The 27,529-nt window shown below is 42.7% G+C and overlaps 1 protein-coding gene across 4 annotated transcripts in view; it reads right to left on the bottom strand.

Moving 5' to 3' along the window:
* Window positions 1–27,529, bottom strand: part of LOC109936774 (platelet-derived growth factor subunit A-like) — a 78,754-nt gene that overhangs the window by 35,448 nt on the left and 15,777 nt on the right. For 3 of the 4 annotated variants that reach the window (XM_048610928.1, XM_048610931.1, XM_048610929.1), the window contains exon 2: window positions 12,871–12,991. In XM_048610928.1, coding sequence (XP_048466885.1) covers window positions 12,871–12,991 — 121 coding nt within the window. Of the gene's footprint in view, window positions 1–12,870; window positions 12,992–26,606; window positions 26,711–27,529 lie in introns of those variants that run through there. The other variant, XM_048610930.1, reaches the window with a different exon arrangement.

Raw genomic sequence — 27,529 nt, 5'->3', positions numbered from 1 at the left:
GCAATAGAAAGCATTCAAGGTTGCTCTCAATCACTGAATTACGATGGGCCAAATGGCCTTCTTCATCTCTAAGTAGCTTGTGGTCTTGCAAACATATGGTTTTCTTTTCTAATTAATCAGAACAAACATAATCCTACTTTCTCTGGCTCGGAGCTGAATATCTGGTTTTGATTTGTTTGTTACGTAAATCTATTCTGGTTGTTGACCCAAACCAGCAATAAAGGACTGTGAGAATAAGAGCATTGAATTCCAAAGGGTTCTGTGGGTCATTGCTTCCATATTATTCCAGTTGAGCACACGTCAAGCCAAAGTGGATCTCAAATGCAAGGAATAAGAATGATAGCCAGTACTGCAGTGATTTGAGGTAGAATGATTACATTCAATGAGCACATTTAAACCTCATTTTCATATCAATAACTGTGCAACCCTAAATAGACAATATCCCTCTGTAGTTTCTGTAGGCTTTATTGTAATCTGGAAACAGGGGAAAAAATAACAGATCTTTACAGTTCCAGGTCACGACCAAATAGAACCTATTATAAAACTCTTCCATTGGCCAAGAAGTAAAAGAAAACACTAAGCCAGTATTGTTTTAAAAGAAAGAGATTATTATCCTTGTCAGCTTCAATATGTGCTCTTTTAATTATGCCTAGCTAGGTTAAAAAAAACATGAAAATAGCATAGAAAGAAACCTGCCTTGCCATGCATACATTCTCATGAAAGCTATGTGGTGGCATTTGCTTATTAAGAGCCTTTTCAAACAACCAGAACATTTTAGTGAAATAAATTGAGAATACTTGACCCCTGATGTTTTTCACAAAAACCCAAGATACTGAAATGTATCTATTAGCACTGGTTATCCTCAGAAGAATGTACTTGCCACTCTGGAGATAATTTTTTTTCTTAGTTTGTTGTCTGGCCACTATTATTAATCAAATGCAATTGAAATGCAAGTTTCAACACACAAGGGGAAATCAGCACTTATACATAGACTGGTCCTGGGAGTATATGGAGTGTCCTTGGTGGCCACAAGGAAACATATTTCCTTCTAACCGAAGGAAGTGGAAGGGTTAATGGATGATAATAGTTGAAAAGTAACCAAAACAGAGGTGCAACGTCTGGACTGGAGACTGGTTTGTCTGACAGAAGTTTCCTAGGGTGACCTGGAAAATTCCTGCTGCAGAGCAGCTAAATGTTATGGTGTCCTTGGTGACAATGAGAAGTGTTGGGCAAATTCTAGGCCATCCACATATCTTTGCTACTACATTGCCACTAAAAACTAGTCTCTTCTGACAAGGCTGAGATGGGAGTGGCATGATTTTTGACAGTGGGGGTGCAGGTTTCTCCGGCCCTGTGATCATTTTGAATCATAGCTAATGGTCCTCATGCAGAACATAGAATAAAAGCAAAGTTAATAGATTGGCTCTCATCTTCTTTGTCTTCATATTTGCAACCTATATTGCAGGACGACTGTGGGACAAAAACTCCAAGTGCAGCACAGTAAAAATGAGGTTTTAGTGAAAAAAGAAAGACTGGGAAAATAAACTTAAATTTGCATTGCAGAGATACTGTAATGCAAAACGTTCCCAGCTTAACCTGAGCGTAGCCTTCTAAACTAAACCTCTTTTTAAGAGGCAGACCTCACCTGTGCGGTTGTCATAGATTTAGAGTTGTTACAGATGGGACTTGAATACAAGTTTCTTGGCTCCGAGGTAGGAACACTAGCACTACACTACAAGAACCCTTGGGGAATTGTCATATATTGAATTTCTATGGCTGAAACACAAACAGATGATGTACCCTTCATTATATAATGAGTAATGAAGCCTGTGAGTACTGATGACACAACCTCATTTTCAACTCCCGAAAGACTGGACTAAAATCTGATGTGTTACAAATCACATTTGCAAACACATATCCAAATCCTGAACCATCCACAGGACTTTCTAAAGTTTACTCCAGTCCGTCTCATACATGAGCTAATCAACCTTGCTTTATAAATGATCAGATCAAAATGTCCCTTTACATTTTAAAGAGCTCAACTCACCAAATGATCATTTACTCCACAAGGCTGCAAGAACCTGTACTTGAGAGGATATAGAAGAGATTTACCAGGATATTGCTGGGATTGTAGGGTTTGAGTTATAAAGAGAGGCTCAGACGGTTTTTCACCAGAGCGTAAGAGTTGAGAGGTGATCTTATAGAGTTTTATAAAATAATGAAGGTATAGATAAGGCGAATGGCAGGTGTCTTTTCCCTAGTGTGGGGGATTTCAAGATTAGCAGGTAAATTTTTAAGGTGAGAGGAAAAAGATTTAAACAAGAATTGAGGGGTAATTTCTTTTACACAGGCTGATTTGGGTGTGGAATGAACTTCCAGAGGAAGTGGCGGTGTGTGTGCAGTTACAATGATTAAAAGACATTCAGATAAGTAGATGAATAAGAAAGTTTGGAGGGATTTGTGCCAAGCGCAGACGGGTAGGACTAGTTTAGCATGGGAACATGGTCGGCATGGACTGATTGGACCGAAGGGTCTGTTTCCATGCTGTATGATTCTATGACTGAGACAGCTGAGAGTCCAGCCTTATGCCTTTGAGCTTCACAAGACTGATGGAAGCATTAGTTTGAGAAAGCACTATTTTTTTATTCCCTTGCCTTGGAACGGTTGAAAGACTTGAATTCTCAGCAAGAAAAAACCCATGGGAGTTATCAAGGACAGAAGTTAGCTGACATTTCCTTGCCCAGACAGAACTATACCATGGAGTCATTTTTTCATGTGCTACTCTGTATCACTGCCCTGCAGCCCATGTTGATTTGCTCGGGTGGGCCCCCAGAAGTCATTATAATAAGTTAACATATAAATTATACAACATGGCTGTCAGTCCAAGAATTACTAAGGTTAACCAAGATTTCATAGCTTTTGAGATTTTTTTCATCCTCTATAGGAGGAGACGTAAGTCTAAAAATTTATAAATTTGCATGTGTTATCATAGTTATAAAACAACTTTACTATTTATTACTTTGAAGGTGTTGAATCAATAGGCAGCTGAAACATATAGTGGTGTCATGTTTCATAGACCCTGAAGACTTTAGACTCAAAATCAAACCAGCAGGGTGAAGGTTATTTCTCACTTTGACACCAGCAATAGGCAACTGTGAAGCAATTCTAACACCAGTTTGGAAATCAAAACCATTTAACAGGTTCAGAAGGGATATATTTTGGTACTGAAAACTTAAAACTTCTGAAGCAATTTATTATTGCTAAACTTAAATTTCAAATGATAATGAATGCATGAGATTTTTACTGTATTCAGAGAAGCCAGCATTAAAGGACTGTTACACAAATTTGAATTATTACTATAACTCTCAAAGATATTAGCATTGAAAATATCCTATAAGTATTGGTAACCGAATGATATCATTGTCATAAGAGGTCTGCATAACTGAAAGTTACAGATTTAACAGCTTATTATTGAGGTTCTAATCATTTGGAATGATTATACAGAGGTGAAATTAGAATGAATCTGAAAAATATTTTTGCATTGCATAGTGGGTTTGTTTGTGTGAGGGTGGGGTTGGTAGAGGAAGGTGAAAATTGTGATAATATCTAACCAGATCAGAATGATCAGTAATGGGTGGAAAGGTGCTAAATGACGTCCATGTGAAGAATCCTGTATGTGTGTGTCTCTTCATGTATATTTAGTGGAACAACAGGCTAGTAATTGTGGTATTTGTGGCCTTCTTTAGGAATGTGGATTGTGGAATGGGAAAGGGGACTGTGTATAACTACAAAGGTTGGAGAGGAGTGACCAGCCTTTTGGTTTAGAGTTTTGTGCCCGTCTGTCATGGCAATTGCAATGATGACAGCAGAGCTATTATTTCAAAGTGGATGAACACAGTGAGCTGAAAACATTGATTGCCCTATATCAAAACAGAAAGTGCAATAGAAATACTGCAGGTCTGGTAGCATCTGCGTAGAGAAACAGATTTAACATTCCGAGTCCAGAGGCCCTTTGTCAGAACTTCTGAATTTCTCCTCAGAACAGACTAAAAGCTATTCATTTTAACATGAACAGAGTTATACTGATGTTGAAACATTAACGTTATTTCTCTCTCCATGGATCTTGCTAGACCTGCTGAGTTTCTCCAAAACCTTCTGGCTTTATATCATTCATTAGACTATCATTCATTTTAAAACCAGATTTTATTGGCCATTATAGGATTTGAACAAAAACAGAAGTTGCTAGAAAAACTCAGCAGTTTTGGTAGCATCTGTGAAGAGAAATCAGAGTTAACATTTTGGGCCTGTTGACACTTCCTCAGAACTGGGTGGTAGCTAGGAAAATGTTGCTTTATATGCAGTAGATAGGGCGGGGGGAAGCGGGGGGCTGTAAGGAGTAAACAATAGGTGGCGATAGAGCCCAAACAGAGAGAAGAACAGTTGGACAGACAAAGGCCACACTACCAGAAGGATGTGGTGGTTTGGAGAGGGTACAGAAAAGGTTTACCAGGATGTTGCCTGGTATGGTGGGCATTAGCTATGAGGATAGGCTGGAGAACCTTGGGTTGTTCTCACTGGAACGACGGAGGTTGAGGGGCGACCTGTTAGAGGTCTACAGGATTATGAAGGGCATGGACAGAGTGGACAGTCAGAAGCTTCTTCCCAGGGTGGAAGGGTGAGTTATCAGGGGCCATGTGTTTAAGGTGCGAGGGGCAAGGTTTAAAGATGATGTACAAGGCAAGTTTTTTACACAGAAGGCGGTAGATGCCTGGAACTCGTTGTCGGGGGAGGTAATGGAAGCAGATACTATAGTGACTTTTAAAGGGCGTCTTGACAAATACATGAATAAGATGGGAATAGAGGGATACAGTCCCTGGAAGTGTATGGGGTTTTAGTTGTGACGTGCAGCATGTTGGTGCAGGCTTGGAGGGCCATAGGACCTGTTTCTGTACTGTAATCTTCTTTGTTCTTTGTTCTTTGAGTGGATAACGATCTGGTTAGGAGATCGAATAGCTTTTAATGCAGACAATTAGTGGCTAACAACAGGGGGTGTGTAATGGCAGACTTTGTGATAACAAGGCCTGGTGTGTGGGGTTGGGGCTGGGACATGGGAGAGTTCAGGGCCTAAAATTATTGAACTCGATATTGAGTCTGGAGAGCTGCAGGGTTCCTAAGCGGAAAATGAGGTGTTGTTCTTCCAGCTTGCCCTGAGCTTTGCTGGGACACTGCAGCAAGCCTGAGACAGAGATGTTGGCCAGGGAACAGGGTGGTGTGTTAAAGTGGCAGCCAACTGGAAGCTCAGGGTCTTTTTTGCAGGCAGATGTAGGTGTCCATCCCCCAGCATGATGGCTTCAGAGCACGCCCACACATCGGAGGACTCCCCAGCACTGTTGTCGACAGGACTCTCACCAGGGTCCGACCCATCTCGCACTTCCGCCCTTACTCCCTCTCTTCCCTCCCACAACAGCGGTAGGGTTCCCCATGTCCTTACCTACCATCGCACCAGCATCCACATCCAGATCATCAGCCGCCATTTCCACCACCAGACACATATTCCCTCCCCCTCCCTTGCCCGCCTTCCGCAAGGACCATTCCCTGCAGGACACCCTTGTCCACTCTTCCTTCACCCCAACACTCCCCCATAGCCCCACAACACCTTTCCCTGCAATTGCCAAACACCTGCCCATTTACCTCCTCCCTCCTCAGAATCCAAGGGCCCAAACATACCTTCCAGGTGAAACAGCACTTTACATGCACTTCCCACCATCTAGTCTACTGCATTCGCTGCTCACAATGTGGGAAACAAAACAGACTGGATGACTGCTTCACAGAACACCTACGTTCTGCTCGCAAAAAAGACCCTGAGCTTCCAGTTGCCTGTCACCACCCAGTTCCCTGGCTGATATCTCTGTCTCAGGCTTGCTGCAGTTTCCCACCAAAGTTCAGCGCAAGCTGGAAGAACAACACCTCATTTTTCACTTGGGGACTCTGCAGCCCTCCGGACTCAATCTCTAGTTCAATAATTTTAGGGCCTGAACTCTCCCATGTCCCAGCCCCCAACCATACACACCAGGCCTTGTTACCACATAGATCAGCATGATCTTATTGAATGGGGGATGGGGACGGCTGAAGGAGCCAAATGGCCTTTTCCTGCTCCTAATTCAGACGTAGGGCACCCAGAAATGACCAGCAGTGGCGCTGGTGCTGGAGAGGTTATTCCACACTAGGCTATGCAGGAGCGTTCACAACCTTGTCTATACGGATGGAAGTTAAGGACATGGAGATGAAATCGTTGTAGTTTCTCAGATTGTCAGGCTGTATTATAGGAATGATGAAGACCGACAAGACTCACCAGATTGAGCTAACACGCATGGCAAGCTGTGTAAGTATCATGGCCATCATGCACGTGGCAGCATTTGGAAGAGAAAAACCAGTCAGTGGTCATGGATGATGCAGCTCACCTCTGGCTGTACAGCAGGCTTTGTCACAAGACATAATCAGTCTGATAAAGGCCAAATGGGTGTATTGAACATGTCATGATATCAAATAGAAAACATACCTCTCATCCCTGATATTTCTTCATAGATCAGTACTTTTATGCCAGATGCCTAACCCAGCAGCTATACTAGCTTTATTAAGGTTAAGTGGAAGAAGCAGGAGGAAACTAAGGGATGAACAACACCAACAGAGACAGAGATTCTCTGAAAGCTGCAGCTGTGGAAGAAGCAGCACAGGAAGAGCAAAGTCTGCAAAGCTTACGAGCAAAACCGAGAGACTGTACTCAAAGCATTACAGCTTCCTGTGTATGAGGGACAGGCAGAGTCAGAGATGTGGTTGCCTGTCTCGGGAGGCTGTTACATAGATCTTTCAGTTCCTGCAGACAGACCTGCAGCCATGTAGCTTAAAAAGGGAAGCACTATGTCTGTGACACTGAAGATTACAGCAGAATTGAACTTCCCCACCATCAGTTCCATTGAAACCTTCACTGAGGACACGTGTGACAGCCCACAGCTGCGTTCATATGTTCACCATCTTTTACAGGGAAATAATACAGTTTGTCCAGCTTACCATAGACCCAGAAAGCTAAGATGTCCAAGCTACTGGAGTTACAGTCACCACTGAGTTCCCTCAACTGCATGGGGTCATCAACAGAATGCTTGTGGTGCTCAGAACTCTATGGCATCATTCAGCCAGATTCTCAAACACAAAGTAATTTCACTCCTTTAATGTCCAGCTTGTTTGGGACTACAGGCAACAATTCCTGCAGGTTTGCACCTGCTATCCAGAGAACTATCATAATGTTTGCATTTGGCAAAATTCCCAGGTTCCTTGAAAGTTTACTCTCCTGGCATCATCTCCACGTCTGGCTCATGGATGACAAATGATACCCCCAAAAGGCAAGGCTAATGATCCGAGTGCAAAACTCTCAGACTGATGCCAAATATCATTAGATGCAACACATGCTTCCATTGTAGCCATTAGTGATTAGACAATTAATTTTCCAAAGATGCGCTTCAACTGCCTGAGGAGTGCTCAGGAGGATCACTCAGTACTTGCTGATCAGTATCTCCAGAATAGTAATTGTCTGCTGTGCCCTATACAATCAAGCTCAATGACAACGTAGTCTATAAGGAGACCATAAATAGCTAAAAGAGAAAGACAGTAGGCCTGTTGTACAAGGTGCAGTGTTTGTGTCAAATGTAACATTATACAGAAGGTTGGCAGACGCACATACACCCAAAGTGGGAAGGGGCTATACTGGAGATAGTAGGAACTGCAGATGCTGGAGAATCTGAGATAACAAGGTGTAGAGCTGGATGAACACAGCAGGCCAAGCAGCATCAGAAGAGCAGGAAGGCTGACGTTTTGGGCCTAGACCCTTCTTCAGAAAAAATTGTTTTCTGATTTTTCTGAAGAAGGGTTTAGGCCCGAAACGTCAGCCTTCTGCTCCTCAGATGCAGCTTGGCCTGCTGTGTTCATCCAGCTCTACACCTTGTTATCTCAGGGGCTATACTGGACCTTGTTTTGGGAAATGAGTCCGGCCAGGTGAGTGACGTTTCAGTGGGTGAGCATTTTGGGAGTAGTGACCATAATACCATGAGTTTTAAGATAGTCAAGGATAGGGATAACAGCAGTGCTTGGGTGAAGGTGTTAAAATGGGGAAAGGCAAACTACAACAATATTAGGCAGGAACTGGAGAATGTTGATTGGTGGCAGCTGTTTGAGGGTAAATCCACATTGGATATACGGGAGTATTTCCAATGGAAGTTGATAAGAGTTCAGGAGCGTCATGCTTCTGTGAGAATGAAGGATAGGTATGGAAGTTATGTGAACCAGGGATGTTATGGCCTTGGTCATAAAGAAAAAGGAAGTATACATGAGGTTTAGGAGGATGGGGATTGACAAAGCTCTTGAAGTAAAATGGGAAAGTAGGAAAGAACTTAAGTAAGGAATTAGAAGGGCTAAAACGGGTCATGACAAGTTGTTAGCAAATAGGATTAAGGAGAATCCCAAGGCTTTTTACACATATATAAAAAGCAAAATGGTAGCCAGGGAAAAGGTTGGCCGACTCAAGGACAAAGGAGGGAATCTATGTATGGAGCTAGAAGAGGTAGTTGGGGTCCTAACCAAATACTTTGTATCAGTATTCACCAAAGAGAAGGAATTGGAGGAAGATCTCAGGGAAGGGAGTGTCAAATTTCTAAGCCAAGTTGCTATTAAAAAGGAACAGTTGTTTTGCATCTTAAAAAGTATTAAGGTAGGTAAGTCCCCAGGCCCTGATGGGATCCATCGCAGAATATTGAGGAAGGCAAGAGAAAAAATTGCTGGAGCATTGACAGACATCTTTGTATCCTCTTTGGCCACAGGTGAGGTCCCAGAGGACTGAAGAATAGCTAGTGTTGTCCCGTTGTTTAAGAAGTGTAGCAGGGATAATCCTGGAAATTACAGACCTGTGATTATTGGAAAAGATTCTCAGGGAGAAAAGCGATGTGCATTTAGAAGCAAATGGACTTATTAGTGATAGGCAGCAGAGTTTTCAGCAGTGTTGGTTGTCCTTCATTAACTTCTATGAATTTTTTGAGGAGGTGACAAATATGATTGATGAGGTAAAAGCGGTTGATATTGTCTAGACGTACTTCAATTAAGCCTTTGACATGGCAGACTGGTACACAAGGTGAAGTCACATGATATTAGGGGTGAGCTGGCAAGATGGATACAGAACTGGCTTAGCCATAGGAGACAGAGGGTAGTGCTGGAAAACTGCTTTTTGGAATGGAGAGTTGTGACTAGTGGTATTCCACAGGGATTGGTGCTGGGACCTCTGCTACTCGTTGTCTACATAAATGATTTGGAGGAAAATAATTAGTAAGTTTGCGGATAATACAAAGTTTGGTGAAGTTGTGGATAATGAGGAGGATTGTTGGAGGATAAAGCAGGATATAGATCAGTTGGAGACATGGGCATAAAAATGGCAGATGGAGTTTAATCCGGACACATGTGAGGTGATGCATTTTGGAAGGTCAAGTATACGTGTAAATTACACAGTGAATGGCAGAACCCTTAGGAGCATTGATATGCAGAGATATCTGGATGTACAGGTCCAAAGGTGGTAGCGCAGGTGGATAATGTAGTAAAAAAGGCCTATGGTGTGCTTGCTTTCATTGGAAGGGGCATTGACAGAGATAGGCAAGTTATGCTGCAGCTTTATAGAACTTTAGTTAGGCCACACTTGGAATATTGCATACAGTTCTGGTCACCACACTACCAGAAAGATGTGGATGGTTTGGAGAGGGTATTGAAAAGGTTTACCAGGATGTTGCCTACTATGGGGGATTTTAGCTTTGAAGAAAGGTTGGATAGAATGGGTTTGTTTTCACTGGAACACAGGAGGTTGAGGGTGATCTGATAGAAGTTTATAAGATTGTGAATGGCATGAATAGAATGGAAAATATGTGTGTTTTTCCCAGAGTGGAGGAGTCAATTACTAGGGGAGGCAGGTTGAAGGTGTAGGGGCGGAAGTTTAAAAGAGATGTTCGAGGGAAGTTTTTCAGACAAAGGTTCCAGCGCTGCCAGAGGAGGTGGTGGAAGCGGACACAATAGCAACATTCAAGAAGCACCTGGACAAATGCATGAATAAGAAGGGAATGTAGAACCTGTAAGTGAAGACTGTTTTTGTATGGAAGGACAAAATGAGTCAGTGCAGGCTTGGAGAGCCAAAGAACCTGTTCCTGTGTGGTGTTGTTCATTGTTCTTTGTTCTCAAAGTAACTTCAATGTTCATTAGTTATTTTTTACTACTACCACATCCTTATAGCAGTCCAGCTGCAGCAGCAGAGCTTGAGGAAGACTCCTGACTGCTTTGCTGCTTTGTCTCAAATGACTTTGGTGGGTATCCTTGGTAATCTGGGCCATGGAAGGCTCCAGCCTGCTGGACATCTCCTGATTAGGTGCAGGTTCTGCAACCTGAATCTGCCCTGTTAGATGTATTTGGTCCCTCTCAGAGGGGTATTGGTGCAGCAGGGCACCGCTGAACTGTCTTGAGTTGAGAATTACTGGGTGCTTAGCTGTCACTCCTCCTACTGGTTGGTGCACAGGGTGACTTTCATTGAGGGGACAGAAGATGGACGAAGGCCAGCTCCTTCATCAATGACCTTCCCTGCATCATAAGGTGAGGCATGGGGATGTTCACCGATGATTACGCACCATTCACAACTCCTCAGATACTGAAGCAGTCCATATTCAAATGAAATGCAACAAGATCTGGACAATATGCAGGCTTGGTCTGACAAGTGGAAAGTAACATTAGCACCACACAAATGGCAGGCTAAGTTCATCACCAAAAAGAGACAATCTAACTAGTAACCCTTGATCTTCAATGGTGTTACCATCATTGAATCCTGCACTAACAACATTCTGGGGGTTTCCATTGACCAAAAACACAACTGGATTTGTTAACAATAGCTACAACAATAGGTTAGAGGCTAGGAATCCTGCAGGAAATAACTCACTTTCTGACTCTCCAAAACTTGTCCACCATTTATAAGGTACAAGGCAGGAATAAGATGCAATAATCCCCTGATGCCTGGGTGGGTCCAACTATACTCAAGAAGTTTGACAGCATCCAGGACAAAGCAGGCCACTTGATTGCCATCTCATCCACAAGTATCCATTCCCTCCACAGCTGACAATCAGTGGTAGCAGAGTGTACAATCTATAAGATGCGCTGCAGAAATTCACCAAAGATCCTTGGGCAGCACCTTCTGAACCCACAACCACTTCCATCTAGATGGACAAGGACAGCAGATAGATGGAAACACCACCAACTGCAAGTTCCCCTCCAAGCCACTGACCATCCTGATGTGAAAATATATGGCCATTCCTTCACTGTCGCTGGGTCAAAATCCTAGAAATCCCTCCCTAAGGGCATTGTGGGTCAACCTACAGCGCATGAATTGCAGTAGCTCAAGAAGGAAGCTCACCACCACCTTCTCAAGGGCAACTAGGGAATGGCCATAAATGCTGGCCAGTCAGTGACACTCACATCCCACGAGTGAGTGGAAAAAAAAATTCATCCTACAAATAAAGAATGGTATTTCCCTTCTATTCTACCAATAAAACCCCAGTCCTGGAAACGTACTGTTAAAACCATGTTCTCAGGTGGATTACATTACAACAGGTTCTCATCGCACATTTTTTTCAAAATGAATTGGGGAGATGATGGCCTAGTGGTATTATTGCTGGACTGTTAATCCAGAGACCCAGATAACGCTCTGGGGACCCGGGCTCGAATCTGCCATGGCAGATGGTGGAACTTGATTTCAATAAATATCTGGAATTAATGATGGCCATGAATCCATTGCCAATTGTTAGAAAAACCCATCTGGTTTAATAATGTCCTTTAGGGAAGGAAACTGCCATCCTTACCTGGTCTGGTCGACGTGTGACTCCAGATCCACAGCAACGTGGTTGACTCTTAACTGCCCTCTGGGCAATTAGGGATGAGCAATAAATGCTGCCTAGCCAGCGACGCCCTCATCCCGTGAATGAATAAAGAAAAAAAAATATCCCAATGGAAAATCCATTAAGAAAAAGTAATATTTGGAAATTGACATACTAGTTTCCCCATGTCAGAGAGTCTAAGACTAGAATGTATAATCTCAGAATAAGGTGTGGCACATTTTAGACAAAGTTGAGGAAAAATTTATTTTCGCAAAGAGTTGTGAATCTCTGGAATTCTTTACCACACAGGGCTATTGAGATTGGGTATATTCAAGTGTGAGATAGATTTTTAGTTAGTAAGGGAATCAATAGTTATGAGAAAATGGAAGAAAAGTGGAGTTGAGGATTATCAGGTCAGCCATGATCTCATTGAATGACAGCAGACTCTATGGCTTGAATGGCCTACTTTTGCTCTTATGTCTTATGGTGGTCAAACTGGAACACTATTCTGAGGTAAAGACGACAAGTCAGACCAGTTTGTGCCTTTTGAAAGTTTTATGGTTTTTTTTAACTTCTGGGAGGACGCAAAACTCCTCCCCTACCTTAATCTCACTCTGCCAGCACATCATTCTATTCTTCCTCTTGTACTTATCACACTTTCCCTTCAGCATCTGTGTCATTCAGTTCAACCATTTAATGTGGTAGCAAGTCCCTCATTCTCTCTCATCTCAGTAAGGAACTTGAGCTTGAATTTCTTACTGGATTTATCGGTCACTGCTTTAGAGGTATTACTTCTGGTTTTGGACTGCCCCACAAGTGGAAACACCTTCACTTCACAATTCTCAAAGCCTCTTTCAGCCTTCACTTTTGTAGAAAAAAACACAGTCCCAGCCTAATCAGGCTCTTGGTCATACTTCTGCAGAACACTGACCTTTGGCCTCAATACCCAGGAGGTCTTCCAGATCATTGATACTTCTAATGTCTGCTTGAGCGATCATCCTCAGCACGTCTTCTGGGAGACCCTCTTCTGTATCTATGCTTTTTGGCATTTGCTGTTTGAAAGACAAAACATATTTATAAATGCGGAGGGAAACAAATGATCATGGAGCCAACAATACAGATTTCCCTGGATTTCAAATAATTCTGATATTTATATTGAGACAGCACGAGGGAAGGCATTTCATATCATTTTCAAAAAAAGGATATTCAAGAAAATCAAGAAATGTACAGGTAGCATGATCACCTACAACTGAAAGTAAGTGAAAGTGATTTACACTACAATGAGCATACAATAAGGATGGACAGAGAAAAAATAAATCATCTGGGCCATTGCCCGTACAGTTGTATTGCAATGAAACATCATGAGCTCCCTCTCTACCAGCAGCCATGTAACATCAGGGAGAGAAAAGAAAAGCAGGAACAAACACAGAATGCTGGAGAAACTCAGCAGGCCTGGCAGCTTCTATGGACAGAGAAAAACGGAGTTAACACTCTGAGTCCAGTATGACTCTTCATTTTATGTTTTTCTTTCAGACTTGCAGCATCCACAGTATTTTGCTTTTATTTGAAAACAAATTAAGGGCAGGTGTTGATGGAGAAATATTCTGGGAAGTTCTTCTCTAATATTCTGCTTATCAAAATGGGTGTCAGGAGGCCACCATGACCACGAGGCACATCAAATTTGCCTCCTAGCTCTCTTTTGTCCACAACTTTCTGCCACAAGAGGGAACTTGACTGTCTGTCTTCTGAATTCTTGAAGCAAATCTGCATTTGGCATTGGGCCAGCAACCCATTCCAAAGGTCTCAATCCTCTGTATGAAACAAAACTTCTTGATTTCTGAAGAAGGGTCTAGGCCCGAAACGTCAGCCTTCCTGCTCCTCTGATGCTGCTTGGCCTGCTGTGTTCATCCAGCTCTACACCTTGTTATCTCATCTTCTTGCCAACTCACCTGATTCCAAGTTTAAGTAACTTATGTGCAGTTCCTCGTTTTCCCTAAAACTACCTATTCAAATAGTCCAGCCACAGTCTAATTCCTTCATTATTCTAAATACTTCAAATCAAATCTTTCTGAATGCTTGACTTCTTTAGACTAACGAGATCCAGCTCTCCATTCCTATTATGCACCTCAATGTCTTTGAACTAGTAATCACTCTCCAAATCTCTTCCATGGTCTCGCTACACCTGCCAGTGACTGCAAATTTGAACCCTATTCTAAACAAAGGTTTTGTTTTAAAAGAACACCATAAGCTTTTTTTTAAAAAATGCAGGATTATTCTACTGATTAACCCAAATACTCTTATTTGCTCTGCAGAACTATTTGCAAGAAGGTAACGTTGCCATAGCTCTACCGAACCATAAGGCTGCTCTCTCATTAGAGAGAGATAACTGCTGGTGGTTTAACCTGGGAGTCACCATGCATCTGATAACAGGACAGCCCTTCAACAGTAACTTCAGCCAGTGCTGGAATTGAATCCATGCTAAGATAGTAAGAACTGCCGGTGCTGGAGTCAGAGATAACACAGTGTGGAGCTGGATGAACACAGCAGGCCAGGCAGCATCAGAGGAGCAGGAAAGTTGACGTTTCAGATCAGGATCCTTCTTCAGAAATGGGGGATGGGGGAAGGGAGCTCAGAATTAAAAACAGAGTGGAGGGATGGGGCTGGAGAAGGTAGGTGGGATGGTGATAGGTGAGTGCAGGTAGGGAGTGGTGGGGATTGGTCAGTGAGGTGGGAGGAGCGGATAGGTGGAAGAGAAGATGGACAGTTTGTGTCAGGTAAACGAGGCGGGGATGAGAGGGAGGGTTGGTCATGGGATGAGGCCAGGGGTGGGGAGATTTTGAAACTGGTAAAGTCCACATTGAGACCATTGGGTTGTAGGCTCCCGAGGCGGAATATGAGGTGCTGCTCCTCCAGTTTCTGGGTGGCATCATTGTGACACATTCCATCCCCATCCCCCTCCCCCATTTCTGAAGAAGGGTCCCGACCCAAAATGTCAACTTTCCTGCTCCTCTGATGCTGCCTGGCCGGCTATGTTCCTCCAGCTCCACACTGTGTTATCATTGAAGCCATGCTGTTGTCATTGCTGTGTATTGCAAGCCAGCCATCAAGCCAAATGACAAAGCAGACTGGAGGTTTGGAGTAGAGTGGGACTGTTGTTGGCCTGGGGCCTGGTGCAGGCAGTCAGACCACGTCCTCACTGAGCTGCTACAATGTAATATTGGTCTGAAATTCTTTATTGGAGTGTTATGTCAATCCATTAACTTTGTTATAACTATCTTATGTCTAACTTATTTTTTAGACACTGTAAGCAATGCTACTACTTTTCCTTTTATTCCTCTTTTGTATCCAAGATTTGTACTTAAGATGGCACCATTAGAGGCAACCATTATAAAAACTTTTCACTGTACTCCTGTACTTCTTTACTGCAGTACACATGACAATAAAAGATATTCTATAAAGAATATTCTATTCTATTCTAACTGACCACTGTAGAACTATTGATGATCCTTTACAGTCTCAGACATTGTTATACTTAAGTGGCTCTCTTGTTCAATAGACTTTAGCTTGGAATTCTCATGGCATACAAATATTTGGCACTAGGCATAACACTATACTTAACCAGCATTAAATATAATTTGCCAGATATAGGTCATCACATCATTATATCCAGATCTAACTGTAGTTATACATTTTCCTTATTAACTGTTTTAAAACTAGGACAAATATTTCTGTTGTCTATGATCCTGCTGAGTTTTCCAAATACCTTCAACAAGCTTGTTAATATCGATCATTATAAACTATGGTCTTCTCACCAATCACTACTTAAAAGGTTCCATGCAAAACCATTACCTTTAATACAAACCTCTACCTCAGGAGAATACAAATAATTGCTTATGCAACTGATGAATAGTCCTCTAATCTCACAGAACTCTTGTTCTGAGACACAGTCAAAATCTTTTAAAAATCCAAGTATTTAATGCATATTCCTCAAGTTCTCTCTTGTTCAGTTCTTTACTGCCAAAAGTAAAAAAGATCCTGTTTCCTTGCAACCATTTATCCGTGTCTTTCTATTTCTCATACTATCACTAGTCAGCAGCACCTTTTTAGGCAGAAAGAGACATCTCTCTATAGAGCTCACATTCTAACTCATTGTCCTCTTTATGTTCAAAAATACTTTCCTCGCTCAAATACACAAAATAACTTTAACTGATTATCCAACATAAATAGAACTTCTGAACTGCAAGGTTTTTTGTTCTACTTCTTCTTTCATGGGATGTGAAGTAACTGGCAAGATCCGCATTTGTTGCCCATTCCCAACTTGACCATCGAATCTACATGGGAGGTCCAGGGCATGTTGTCAGTTATCGTCACTCCTAAGAACCGTACAGTCTCAATCCTCCCAACCTCTGCTCATTGATATAGATGGGGATGCATTCTCCTTCTTTCTTTCTGAAGTGAACATTGAGAGAGACATTGTTATCATTGCACCACATCACTAAGCCCTCTTTCTCCCTTCGGTCTTCTGACTCATCATTGTTTGATATCCATCCTACCAAGGTGGTGTTGTCAACAAACTTGTAGATGGCGTTCATTCAGAATTTGGCTACGTAGTCGTGGGTGTACAGGGAGTACAGTAGGCAGCTGAGAACACATCCTTGGGGGGGTTCTAGTATTGAGGGTTATCATGGTAAAGGTGCAGTTACCTATCTTTACTGATTGTGGTACTTGGAACGGGAAGCTGAGGATCCAGTTGCACAGGGCGGAGCCAAAACCTAGGTCTCGGAGTTTTGTTGAAGGCAGAGCTGTAGTCGATGAGCAGGAGTCTGACATAGATGTCCTTGTTGTCCAGATTTTCTGTGCAGTGCTAGAGAAGTGGCATCTGCTGTGAACCTGTTATGTCAGTAGGCAAATTGCAGGAGATTGAAGCAGGCTGGGAGACTACAGTTGATGTGGACCATGATTAGCCTTTCGTAACACTTCAATTATGAAGGTCAGAGCCATTTGGCGGTAGCCATTAAGGCACGTTGCATGTGCTTTCTTAGGTACCAGGATAATAGTTGTCTTCTTGAAGCAGGTGGGGACTTCAGCTTGTAGGAGGAAAAGGCTGAAGATGTCAGTGAATACCCCCACCAACTGGACTGCACAGGATCGAAGTGCACAGCCAGGAAATCCATTCGGGTCCATCACTTTCCTTGGGCTGACTCCCAGGAAGATCAATCTGACATCTGCAGTGTTGACGGAGGGAACAGGTGCATTCAGGGATATCAGGGCAGGTGACACTGGCATTCTGCTCGATCTGATCTTAGAAAGCATTGTGCACATCAGGGAGGGATGTGTCTTTGTCCACTGTCTTGCTCTGCTTCATTTTGTATCCTGTTATGTTGTTTCGGCCTTGCCACAGGAGGTGAGAGTCTGTATGGTTGGTTTGGGCCTCTAGTGTTGTCCGGTACTGCCTCTTGACGTCCCCGATGGCTTTGTGAAGGTCATATCTGGATTTTCTGTATAGGTCTGAGTCATCCGTCTCAGTTCATCTAAGGTTTCTGGTTGGGGAATGCACAGATTGACTTCTTTAGCATGCAGTCCTACTCGTGCACCAGGTAAGGATGGCAGATTTAATTCCCTAAAGGGCATTAATGAACCCGATGGATTCTTACAAAAATCAATCATAGTTTCATGGTCATAATCACCAAGACTCAATTTAATTCCAGAATTATTAATAGGAATTTAAATTCCACCAGCTCTGTGGTCTGATTTGGATCCATTTCCCTAGAGCATTAGATGGGAACTCTGGATTACTAGGCCAGTGACATTACCATTATGGCATCATTACCCCCCACAAGCAAATATACAGCCTTTCAAATTTAAATTAACCTTAAAATGAACTCCAAAATGTTGAAGAACTGTAATGGTTGCTTAGAGATGGTTTAGAACACTAGAAAGCTTTGATTAAGAAGTGATCAACAAAAATGATAAATTATTACCTTTGTGGGAGATGGGGTATATTAAATGTTAATTCTACAATCTGTTCTAGACATGTTTGCAATTAAAGTGCCAACAATATTAACACGAATGAGTTCCCAGAATAGTGTCACAGGGAACATGATTGGATAACAGATAGATAACATCATTTTCAAGGAATTTGTTTAAAGTCACAGCAAGAGTATTTGCATAACTCAGTGACCTTCTCATGTTCTTTTTCAGCATGTCATCACATGAGACAAGGATAGATAGAATTCTATTAGCAGAGTTTATGAAAGTAACATTAGAAAGCGTGGACCCAGGAACATACAATTGCTCTTGCAGTCTCCCACTGTAATTTTGTCAACTTTTGCAATGGCCACCAATACAATTATAACACAGAAGCATTATGCCCTGGCTGTTATCCAGTGGCCTTTAGAGTCTGTATCCATCCTTTGTAAAGACCACTACTTTAAGTGGGTGGTAGAGATAAGGGTTTCCTGAATCAGGAAACACAACTCTCAGTTGGAAACCAGGACAGCACCACAAACCCAATAGAAGCAGAGCTCCACATTTGATCAGAGTAAGGAAGAGTAAATCTTTTTAAAGAAGTTTTAAAACAATGCCCAAACATTAACTTGATGGAAACATGGTTTGCAGCTTTTGGGAAAAGGTGAAATCATCAAACAGTCTTTCCAAAGCCCCCAACCTAAAGACCAATCTGTTCTTGCAAACACAATCAGAGAGGCACTTCATCACTGTAGACCAGCCCTAATGTTATCAGCCTCCATCCCCTGTACTTTCTGCAGCAGGTGACATTCTGACATAGCATCTAGGACTGAGTCCTTGATCTTTGAGATACAACTTTCAGAAAAATTGTCATATTCAAGTGAAAAAACTAGACAATCTTTTTGAAGAAGTATACTTCATTTGTATACATTTGTCTTGGAACCTTCAGCAGCAGGTAGCAACAGTGAAGGAGAACACCAAGCAAGATAACTGAAGCAGTCAAACAGACAGTCTCTGGAGGAAAGGGTGTTTTGGGGGAAGGAGGCTTGATGGGGAGAAGGATAAGATGGACAAAAAGATTTCCTCAATCAGATATAAACCACAGGCTTGAATCTATGTAAATGGTAAGTTTTCGATGTTGAATTTTAATTTTCTTTCATGTTTCTAATGAACAGAGGCCAGTGGAATAAAAAATCCCTGCTTCTTGATCTTTGGGCTATCTGTGTAGTTTCATGTTACATTTCTGACATAGTCAGCAGGATTCCAGAACATATCATGGCAGGCTGAGGTTGAGAAGTGTCTAGCTGAGATGGAATGGATGGTGGCTACGTAGAAACTAGCAATATCCATGAGGGTGGTTGAGGCTGCTCCATTATAATTGTGGCTCAGCCATCTTTGGAAGAAATAAGACCCTTTTAGGCCATATCCAGACAGAGGCTCCCAACATGCATTCCTTTAACAACACGGAGGAAGGAAAAGGTGTTCCTGGTCAAATATTCTACTTTCTTATGAGGAGGAAGCTGGGCCTATTCAGAGGAAGACCAGAAACGCCCAATGATCTGGGATTGCGAACTGGATTAAGGATGCACAGCTGGTTATGGATTCCAGGGCCTCAATGCAAATGAACAGGCCGCATTCATGATAAAACATCTGTGTGGGAAAGCCCATCAGAAAATACTAGAGAGGAGGAACAGCTGTTCAAAGAAGTCCACAGCAGATCTTTGTGGTGCTAATTATGGCTGCTGGAGAAGGCAATAGCCTGATGCAGCTATAGCAGAGGTTTTATGAGTGCAAGCAAGCTAAAGGGAAGGATCTACTCTCTGTGTCCTGGGTCCTGATGAAGTTATTCGACAGCATTGTCCTCTTGGATCCTTCCTCCAAATCAAGCAGGGAGAGGCAGCTAGAGGACTACCTAGTAGAAGGGCTTGGGAACCTCCAAATGGAGTTGCATGAGCAAACTCAATTATTTTTCTTTGACATGTGGGGATCATATTATTTAGACCATGGGGAAGAATTGGACTGTTATGATCAAGAAAGAGGCTACCACCAGGGATGTGACTGTCAGCGCACTTGTGGAATGTAAACTTCAGGCTGAAGGGACAGTCAGAACAGATCCCTATACAATAAGTGCAGATTCAGTTCAACTTCCATGGTGAGCCTTACAGCCAATCCCACTTAAGGGACACTCTAAAGAGGCGTTGGAATTGTGATGGGGCTGATCACTTCAAAATGAGAATAGCCTCAACAACCACAGCAACCACAGGCAACCCAGCCCTACCCAATCTGAGGGGGCTATAGCCGTCACCATGCAGTCTGGCATTCTGACTCTGATTTCCCCATGACATTCAGACCAAGATTCAATGTAATGTCATTGATGCATTTGAGAGCAAGATTCAAACCCAGATCCAGGGAGCTAGAGTCTTGAGTGGCTTCATCTCTGCCATCCACCTTGAAAGAGGACCTCAGACAGCTTCAGCTGATTGATGCGGGCATCGATAGACTGCACTATTACTTAAAGGCCCAACGTCCACTCAGCCCAGCACCAGCTGATGAGGGAGTCCAAACCAGCACAGAAACTGTTAAGGTGCTGGATTAGGGAAGAGGCTGGTGTCCTCTATTGGCTGGTTCATAACAAGGAGAGTGAGGTGAAGCAACTCATCCTTCCTGATGGCCTCGAGTGTCAGTAACAGTTCATAACCAATCAGGACACAAGTAAAAGATGACTGCTCTGACCAGAGAGCAGTATTATTGGCCATGGATTGCTGCTAATATTGATGACTACAGTTGCAGTTGAGAGATGTGATCTTTTAGCAAAGCAGGGAAATGAATGCACGGGATCCCAAGCTGCCAAAAGACCTCTACAGACCCTTGCAAAAGGGTTTACAATGCTTGACCCCAATAGCAACAGGACGGAGCATGTTTTGGTACACACAGATGTCTTCACAGCAGGGTGTAGCAGGATATAAGTTAGTTGGAAAGTTGGGCGGAGAAATGGCAAAAGGTGTTTAATCCAGACAATCATGAGGTGATGAATTTTGGGAGGTCAAATTGAAGACAAATGTAAATGGCAGATTAGTTAGCATTGAAAAACAGGAGGTTCTTGGGGTGCAATTCCATAGCTCCCTGAAAGTGGCAACACAAGTAGATAAGGCAGTAAACAAGGTGTATGGCATGCTTGCCTTCGTTGGTCGGAGCACTAAATATAAAATTTGGCAAGTCACGTTGCAACTGTATAAAACTTTAGTTAGGCCTCATTTGGAATATTGTGTACAGTTGTGATACCACATTATAGGAAGGGTGCGGCAGTTTTGGAGAGGGTGCAAAAGAGGTTTACCAGGATGTTGTCTGGATTAGAGTACATTAGTTGCAAGGAGAAGTCGGACAAACTTGGATTATTTTCACTAGAGCATTGGAAGCTGGGTGGCGACCTAACAGAAGTATATAAAATTACAGGAGGCATGGATAGAGTGGATAGTCGGAATCTCTTTCCCAGGGTAGAAATGTCAAATACTAGGGTGTATACATTTAAGGTGAGAGAGGGAAAGTTTAAAGGATATTGCAAGGCAATTTCTTTTACTCAGAGGGTGGTAGGTGCCTGGAACACAATACCAGGGGTGGTAGTAGAAGCAATTATGAAAACAATGTTTATGAGACATTTAGACAGAAACACGAACAGGCAGGCAATAAAGAGAGACAGACTATGTGAAAGGAGATAGGATTAGTTTCAAATGGTATCATCGTCAGCACAGACACAATGGGCCAAAGGTTCTGTTCCTGCTGTATTGTTCTATGCTCGGCAAGTTTCCACCCATAACCAAAAGGCATCAACTATAGCCAGAGTGTTAATACAGCATTAGTTGGGGGTGTTGATTTAGCTCAGTCACTGGATGGTTAGTTTATGAAACAGTGTGATTCCAGCAGCATGGATTCAATTCCCCATCACTGGCTGAGGTTACTATGAAAGACTCCTTTTCAACCATTCCCCTCACCTGAGGTATAGTGGCCCTCAGGTTAAATCACCACTCTAATGAGAGAGCAGTCCTATAATCTGATAAGACTATAGCAACTCTCATCATTGATTTCAGTTTTCAATGTGGAATTCATAGTGACAGAAGGTGCAATCTTGAGAGCGAGATTATACGGAGCTTTGTAAGGTCAATGGCATCGCCAAGAACCACACTAGCCCCAATCATCCAGAGGGTATTGGATTGTCTAAACGATTCAGCCATACTCAAAATGACCATCTGCGTGCCTTGCCTCCTAAGAATAAATGAAAATGTACTTTCTGGAGTTGGTTAATGGTTAGAATAGCAGCCTGCAGTTACCCACAGGCTATTCTCCACACACTGTCTTTTTTGGATAAAACACAGTCCTTTCTAATGAACCATTTTTTTTTATACACTTGAGGGATGTGGGCATCCCTGGCTGGCCAGTATTTATTGCCCATCCCTAGTTGTCCTTGAGAAGGTGGTGGTGAGCTGCCTTCTTGAACCACTGCAGCCCTTGTGCTGTATGTAGACCGTCAATGGCCTTAGGAAGGGAATTCCAGGATTTTGACCCAGCAATAGTGAAGGAACCAATATATATTTCCAAGTCAGGATGACAAGTGGCTTGGAGGGAACTTGCAAGTGGTGTTCCTATGTATCTGCTGCCCTTGTCCTTCTAGATGGAAGTGTTTGAGAGTTTGGAAGGTGCTGTCTAAGGATCGTTGGCAAATTTCTACAGTGTGTATTGTAGATATTATACACTGCTGCTACTGAGTGTCAGTGGAGGAGGGAGTGGATGCTGTGGATGTGGTATGAATCAAGCAGGCTGCTTAGTCCTGGATGGTGTCAAGCTTTTTGGTCATTGTTGGAACCCATCTAGGTAAGTGGAGAATATTCCATCTCAATCCTGAGTTATGCCCTGTAGAAGATGGTGGACAGGATCTGGTGAATTACTTGCCGCAGTATTCCTAGCTTCTGACCTGCTCTTGTAGCCATTGTTTATGGCAAGTACAGTTGAGCTTCTGTCAGTGGCAACCCCCAGGATGTTCATAATAGGGGATTCAGTGATGGTAACATCATTGAATGGCAAGGAGTGGTTGTTAAATTGTCTAATATGGAGGTGGTCATTGCCTGGCATTTGTGTGGCCTGGATGTTCCTTGTCACTTGTCAGCCCAAGCATGGATATTGTCCAGAAATTGTTGCATTTTAACATGAACTGCTTCAGTACCTGAGGAGTTGCAAATGGTGCTGAATGTTATACAATCATCGGCAAACATAATTGGGCCTAGGACACCACCTTGAGGAGCCCAGCAGAGGGGTCCGGAAGCTGAGATGACTGACCTCCAACAATCACAACCATCTTTCTCTGTGCCAGGTTTGACTCTAACCAGTGGAGTATTTGCTACCTGATACCAGTTGGTTCCAGTTTTGCTATGGCTCCTTGATGCCACACTCAGTCAAATGCAGCCCAGGACTGTTACTCTCACCTCACCGCTGAAATTCAACTCTTTTATGCATGTTTAATCCATGGCTATAATGAGGTCAGGAGCTGAGTGGCCCTGGCAGAACTAAACTGGGCATCACTGAGCAGTTTATTGCGGAGCAGGTGCTGCTTGTTAGCACTGTTGATGACACCTATCACTTTTCCGATGCTTGAAAGTAGACTGATGGGGTGATAATTTGTCCTTTTTTTGTGTACGGAACATACCTGGGCAATGCTCCACATTGCTGGGTAGATGCCAGTTTTGTAGCTGTATGGAAATGGCTGACTAGGAGAACAGCAAGTTCTGGAGCACAAGTCTTCAGTTCTATTGCTGAAATGTTGTCAGGGCCCATAGCTTTTGCAGTATCCAGTGCCTCAAACTATTTCTTGATATCATATGGAGTAAATTGATTTGGCTGAAGACTGGTATCAGTAATGCTGGGGACCAGTGGAGGAAGCAGAGATGGATTATCCACTCAGCATTTCTGGCTGAAGATTGCTGTGAATGCTTCAGTCTTAGCTTTTACACTGATGTGTTGGGCTCCTCCATCATTGAGAATGGAGATATTTGTGGAGCCTCCTCCTCCAGTGAGTTGCTTAATTGTCCACCACCATACGTAATTGGATGTGACAAGACTGCAGAGTTTATATCGGATCTGTTGATTGTGTACTTGCTTGGATTCCTTGGGCTCATCGTACCTTTTGATGGAGATGGTCAGGTCTATGAGTGAATAGCCAGGTATCACACAAGATTAAACCAAGAACTGGAGATGGCATGCAAGACAGCTAAGAAAAACACAAACAGACCGACCTTCCAGTTGGCATAAGGGCATTCCTCCACAACTAGAATATCAAGGGTTGGGATAAGATACAGGATATCTGGGACCCTGCACCCCACACCAGCATTAAGCAGCTAGACACAAGCAGCCACAGTTATCTTGCTGAACCAGTAGCTGAAGGATACCCTGGAATATGGTTCTCAGATGGAGCTGATTAATGCCAGGATTCTGGGGATGATACAGAGACAAGCAACTCACTCAGAGATACGTGATGACTCAAGTGAAGTGGAGTCGGATAGCAATCAGTATTCCTGGAGTGAGCTGTCTGTAGTGATTCCAGGACTGCATTTAATGTGCGGAGGCCTACACCTGCATTGGCAAAATGGTAGAGCGATGATGTGCTAGAGGGGCAGAAACTAAAACATGTGCACTGACCATACGACTCCTGGAGACCTGACTGACATAGACCCTAATTTGGGTGATGTGTCACAGAACCGGAATCCCTTGGAAGTTACCAATACAGATCAGAAATGAAAAGGTTCTCTCGAGCAACTGCTAGATACCACCACAACCATGGACCCTGGAGTGGCACATGGCTCGGCAGTTAGGATGTCACACAGCTATCATTGTCTTGGGAACTCTGGCATTACAATATTGACATGGCTGTAATGAGTGAGGCATGTTGGGAAGGAGAACGGCATCTTAATGAACAAGACAATGGATTTACCTTTATCCAAAAGGGTAAATCTGAAGAAGAATGCCTCACAGTACCAAGGATCCAGGTTTAATTCCAACCTTGGGAAACTGTCTGCATGGGTTTTCTCCAGGTGTTCCAGTTTCCTTCCACAGTCCAAAGATGTACAGGTTAGGTGTATTGGCCATGTTAAATTGGCCATTGTGTCCAGGAGGAGGATTAGTCAGGGTAACATGTGGAGTTACAGGGGTAAGATGTGGGGCTGGGACTGAGTGGGATGCTCTTTGGAAGGCCTTGTGGACTCAATGGAATGAATGGCCTCTTTCCATACTGTAGGGATTCTATGATCTGCCCACAATTGGTGATGGAAGTAAAGAACGTTACTATTAATGCAGACCCAAACATTCTAGCCAACATGGCGCAAATAAATGTGCTAATCACACAGCTGCTTAGCAACACAGTCACAGTGTGCTATATATAGTTGTCAGGACAGAAATGTGCAAAAAAACCTCTAGCAGCAGGTGGCGATGGTGAGGAACAGCACCAAGCAGGGCAGCTGAGGTAGGTATGCCTGGACCTCCTATAACAGGTGGCAATGGCGAGAGAAGATACTGAGCCGGAAGCTTGAACAGCCAATCAGAACTACTGTGGAGGAAAGGGGGGTCTTTGGGGGAAAGGAGGTCTGATGGGGTCAAGGATCAGATAGACAAAGGATTCCCCCAATCAGATGTAAACCACAGGCTTGATTTCATATAAATAGTGTTTTCCACCTTTAGCATTAATTTCTCTTCTGGTTTGTAATGATCTAATACCAATTGAATAAAGAATCCTCAATCTATGAGTCATCCATGTGTTCAAATCTCATGTCACATATCTACGAATCCTACAAATGTATCTACCGCCAGTTAATGTGGTCTAAGGCCTCAAATTTCTCCTTCCATACACCTCGTCAGGTCAACAGTCACACTACGTCTCTGTAAAAATAATAATAAACAGAAAGGCTTGTAGTTACCCCTTTAACTGGCCCAATCATATTCTTAGGTTTGGCCCAAATCTAAATACTGAATGTTTTAAACCTGCATTTGAGGTAAAGAACTGTCTCATCAGGTTTATATTGTCAAAAGAGTGTTTCTTTTGCACTATGAAGAGAAGTTTAAAGTGAGAACTGAGCTGTATAACTACAGTTCCAGTGCAAGAAAACACTACTTTAAAGAAAAGTTTTCTGAAGAAGGATCCCAAGCCAAAACGGCAACTTTCCTGTTCCTCTGATGCTGCCTGGCCTGCTGTGCTCCTCCAACTCCACACGGTGTTATCTCTGACATCAGCATCAGCAGTTCTCACTATCTCTTTAAAGAAAAGTTGATCTTATTGAATGACCCCTAAAATAACTTGTATTGGAACTATTTCTTAGGCATCAACATGTCAAAGGAAGTACAGTCTCATTCTAGAAAGCTATTAGAAACATCTAGTAGTGGAAACATGGCTATATAACAACAAAACAGGAATCACAATCACATACAACTTCCTCAGTAAGCTGGTTTGGACAACTGAATAACTGAATACATGCAGCACAGTGTGTACTAACAGAAATTTACCAAAGACATTTCATTACTCTGAAAGACAAAGTCTCTAAAATAGACAAAACATTACAGATAAATATTCAGAAAGTGTACTTTGTGCACATTTTGTTTTTTCTTGAAATTACCACAATGTTCTGACAATGGAGCTTCACATAAACATCTGATTAAAAATATTACCTTCAAGTACTCTGTGACAAAGATTAGAAAAAGTGAGACGACTCTGAAGGTGTGGGTGCAGGGAAGAGAAATGACTGAAGCTAAAGATCAAGCACAATGTGATCTCAATGAAAAGAAGTGTTAGAAACAGATGTAGCAATCAACTGTTATGCCCTGTTGAGAGATTGTGCAATCTCAACTGGCTGATGAATACATTAATGGACCAGGTGTAAGATATTCAGGCAGATAGAACAAGAATGCAGACATGGGGGCTTCTGCGGTACAGTGGTAATGTCCCTGCCTCTGAACCAGCAGGCATAGTTTCAATTCCTGTCTGCTCCAAACAGTCGATTAAAAGGCAACTACACTAATAATAGATTGTCCAAGCAACACTGTGGCACATTTAGTGTCCCTACCTCTGGACCAGCAGGTCCAGGTTCAAATACTACCTGCCCTAGAGATGTGTTGTCCGAACGAGCTAATTAAAGTAACTGCCTTAGGTATATGTCAATGCTTCTGGTTCTTGATTAGCAAGAAATCCTGCATTCAGAAAGATGAGGAAACATTGGCAGTTATGAACAGATTAAATAATTAATTCCAACAAATTTTATACAGAAGCTTTTCATACTGCACCCATCAGGGCAATTTGCAAGAAATATCAAAGTAACAGGGGAAAACAACATTTATACTATGAGAAGACAGCATTGGTTGTTTGGCAAATAGTCTGTTTAATAGAGGCATTGCCAAGGAGAAAGCACCAGTTAATTGTGACTGACAGTTAAACTCCAAACTTTGTTTACATTTTAACCAGCAGATTGACTGATTTTCAAAGCATTGCCCTGAGAAAAGAATCAGAACCTACTTTATCAAGTTAAAACATGCATAATGTTCTGCAAAGAACAGGACCCCATACATTAACATATGTAGTTTCCCATATATGCAAG

This window comes from Rhincodon typus, chromosome 23 (genome assembly GCF_021869965.1).
Source record: "Rhincodon typus isolate 14 chromosome 23, sRhiTyp1.1, whole genome shotgun sequence".
NCBI lineage: Eukaryota > Metazoa > Chordata > Chondrichthyes > Orectolobiformes > Rhincodontidae > Rhincodon > Rhincodon typus.
Note: the sequence above shows the minus strand (reverse complement) of the source record. Positions and strands in the feature narration are given on the sequence as shown.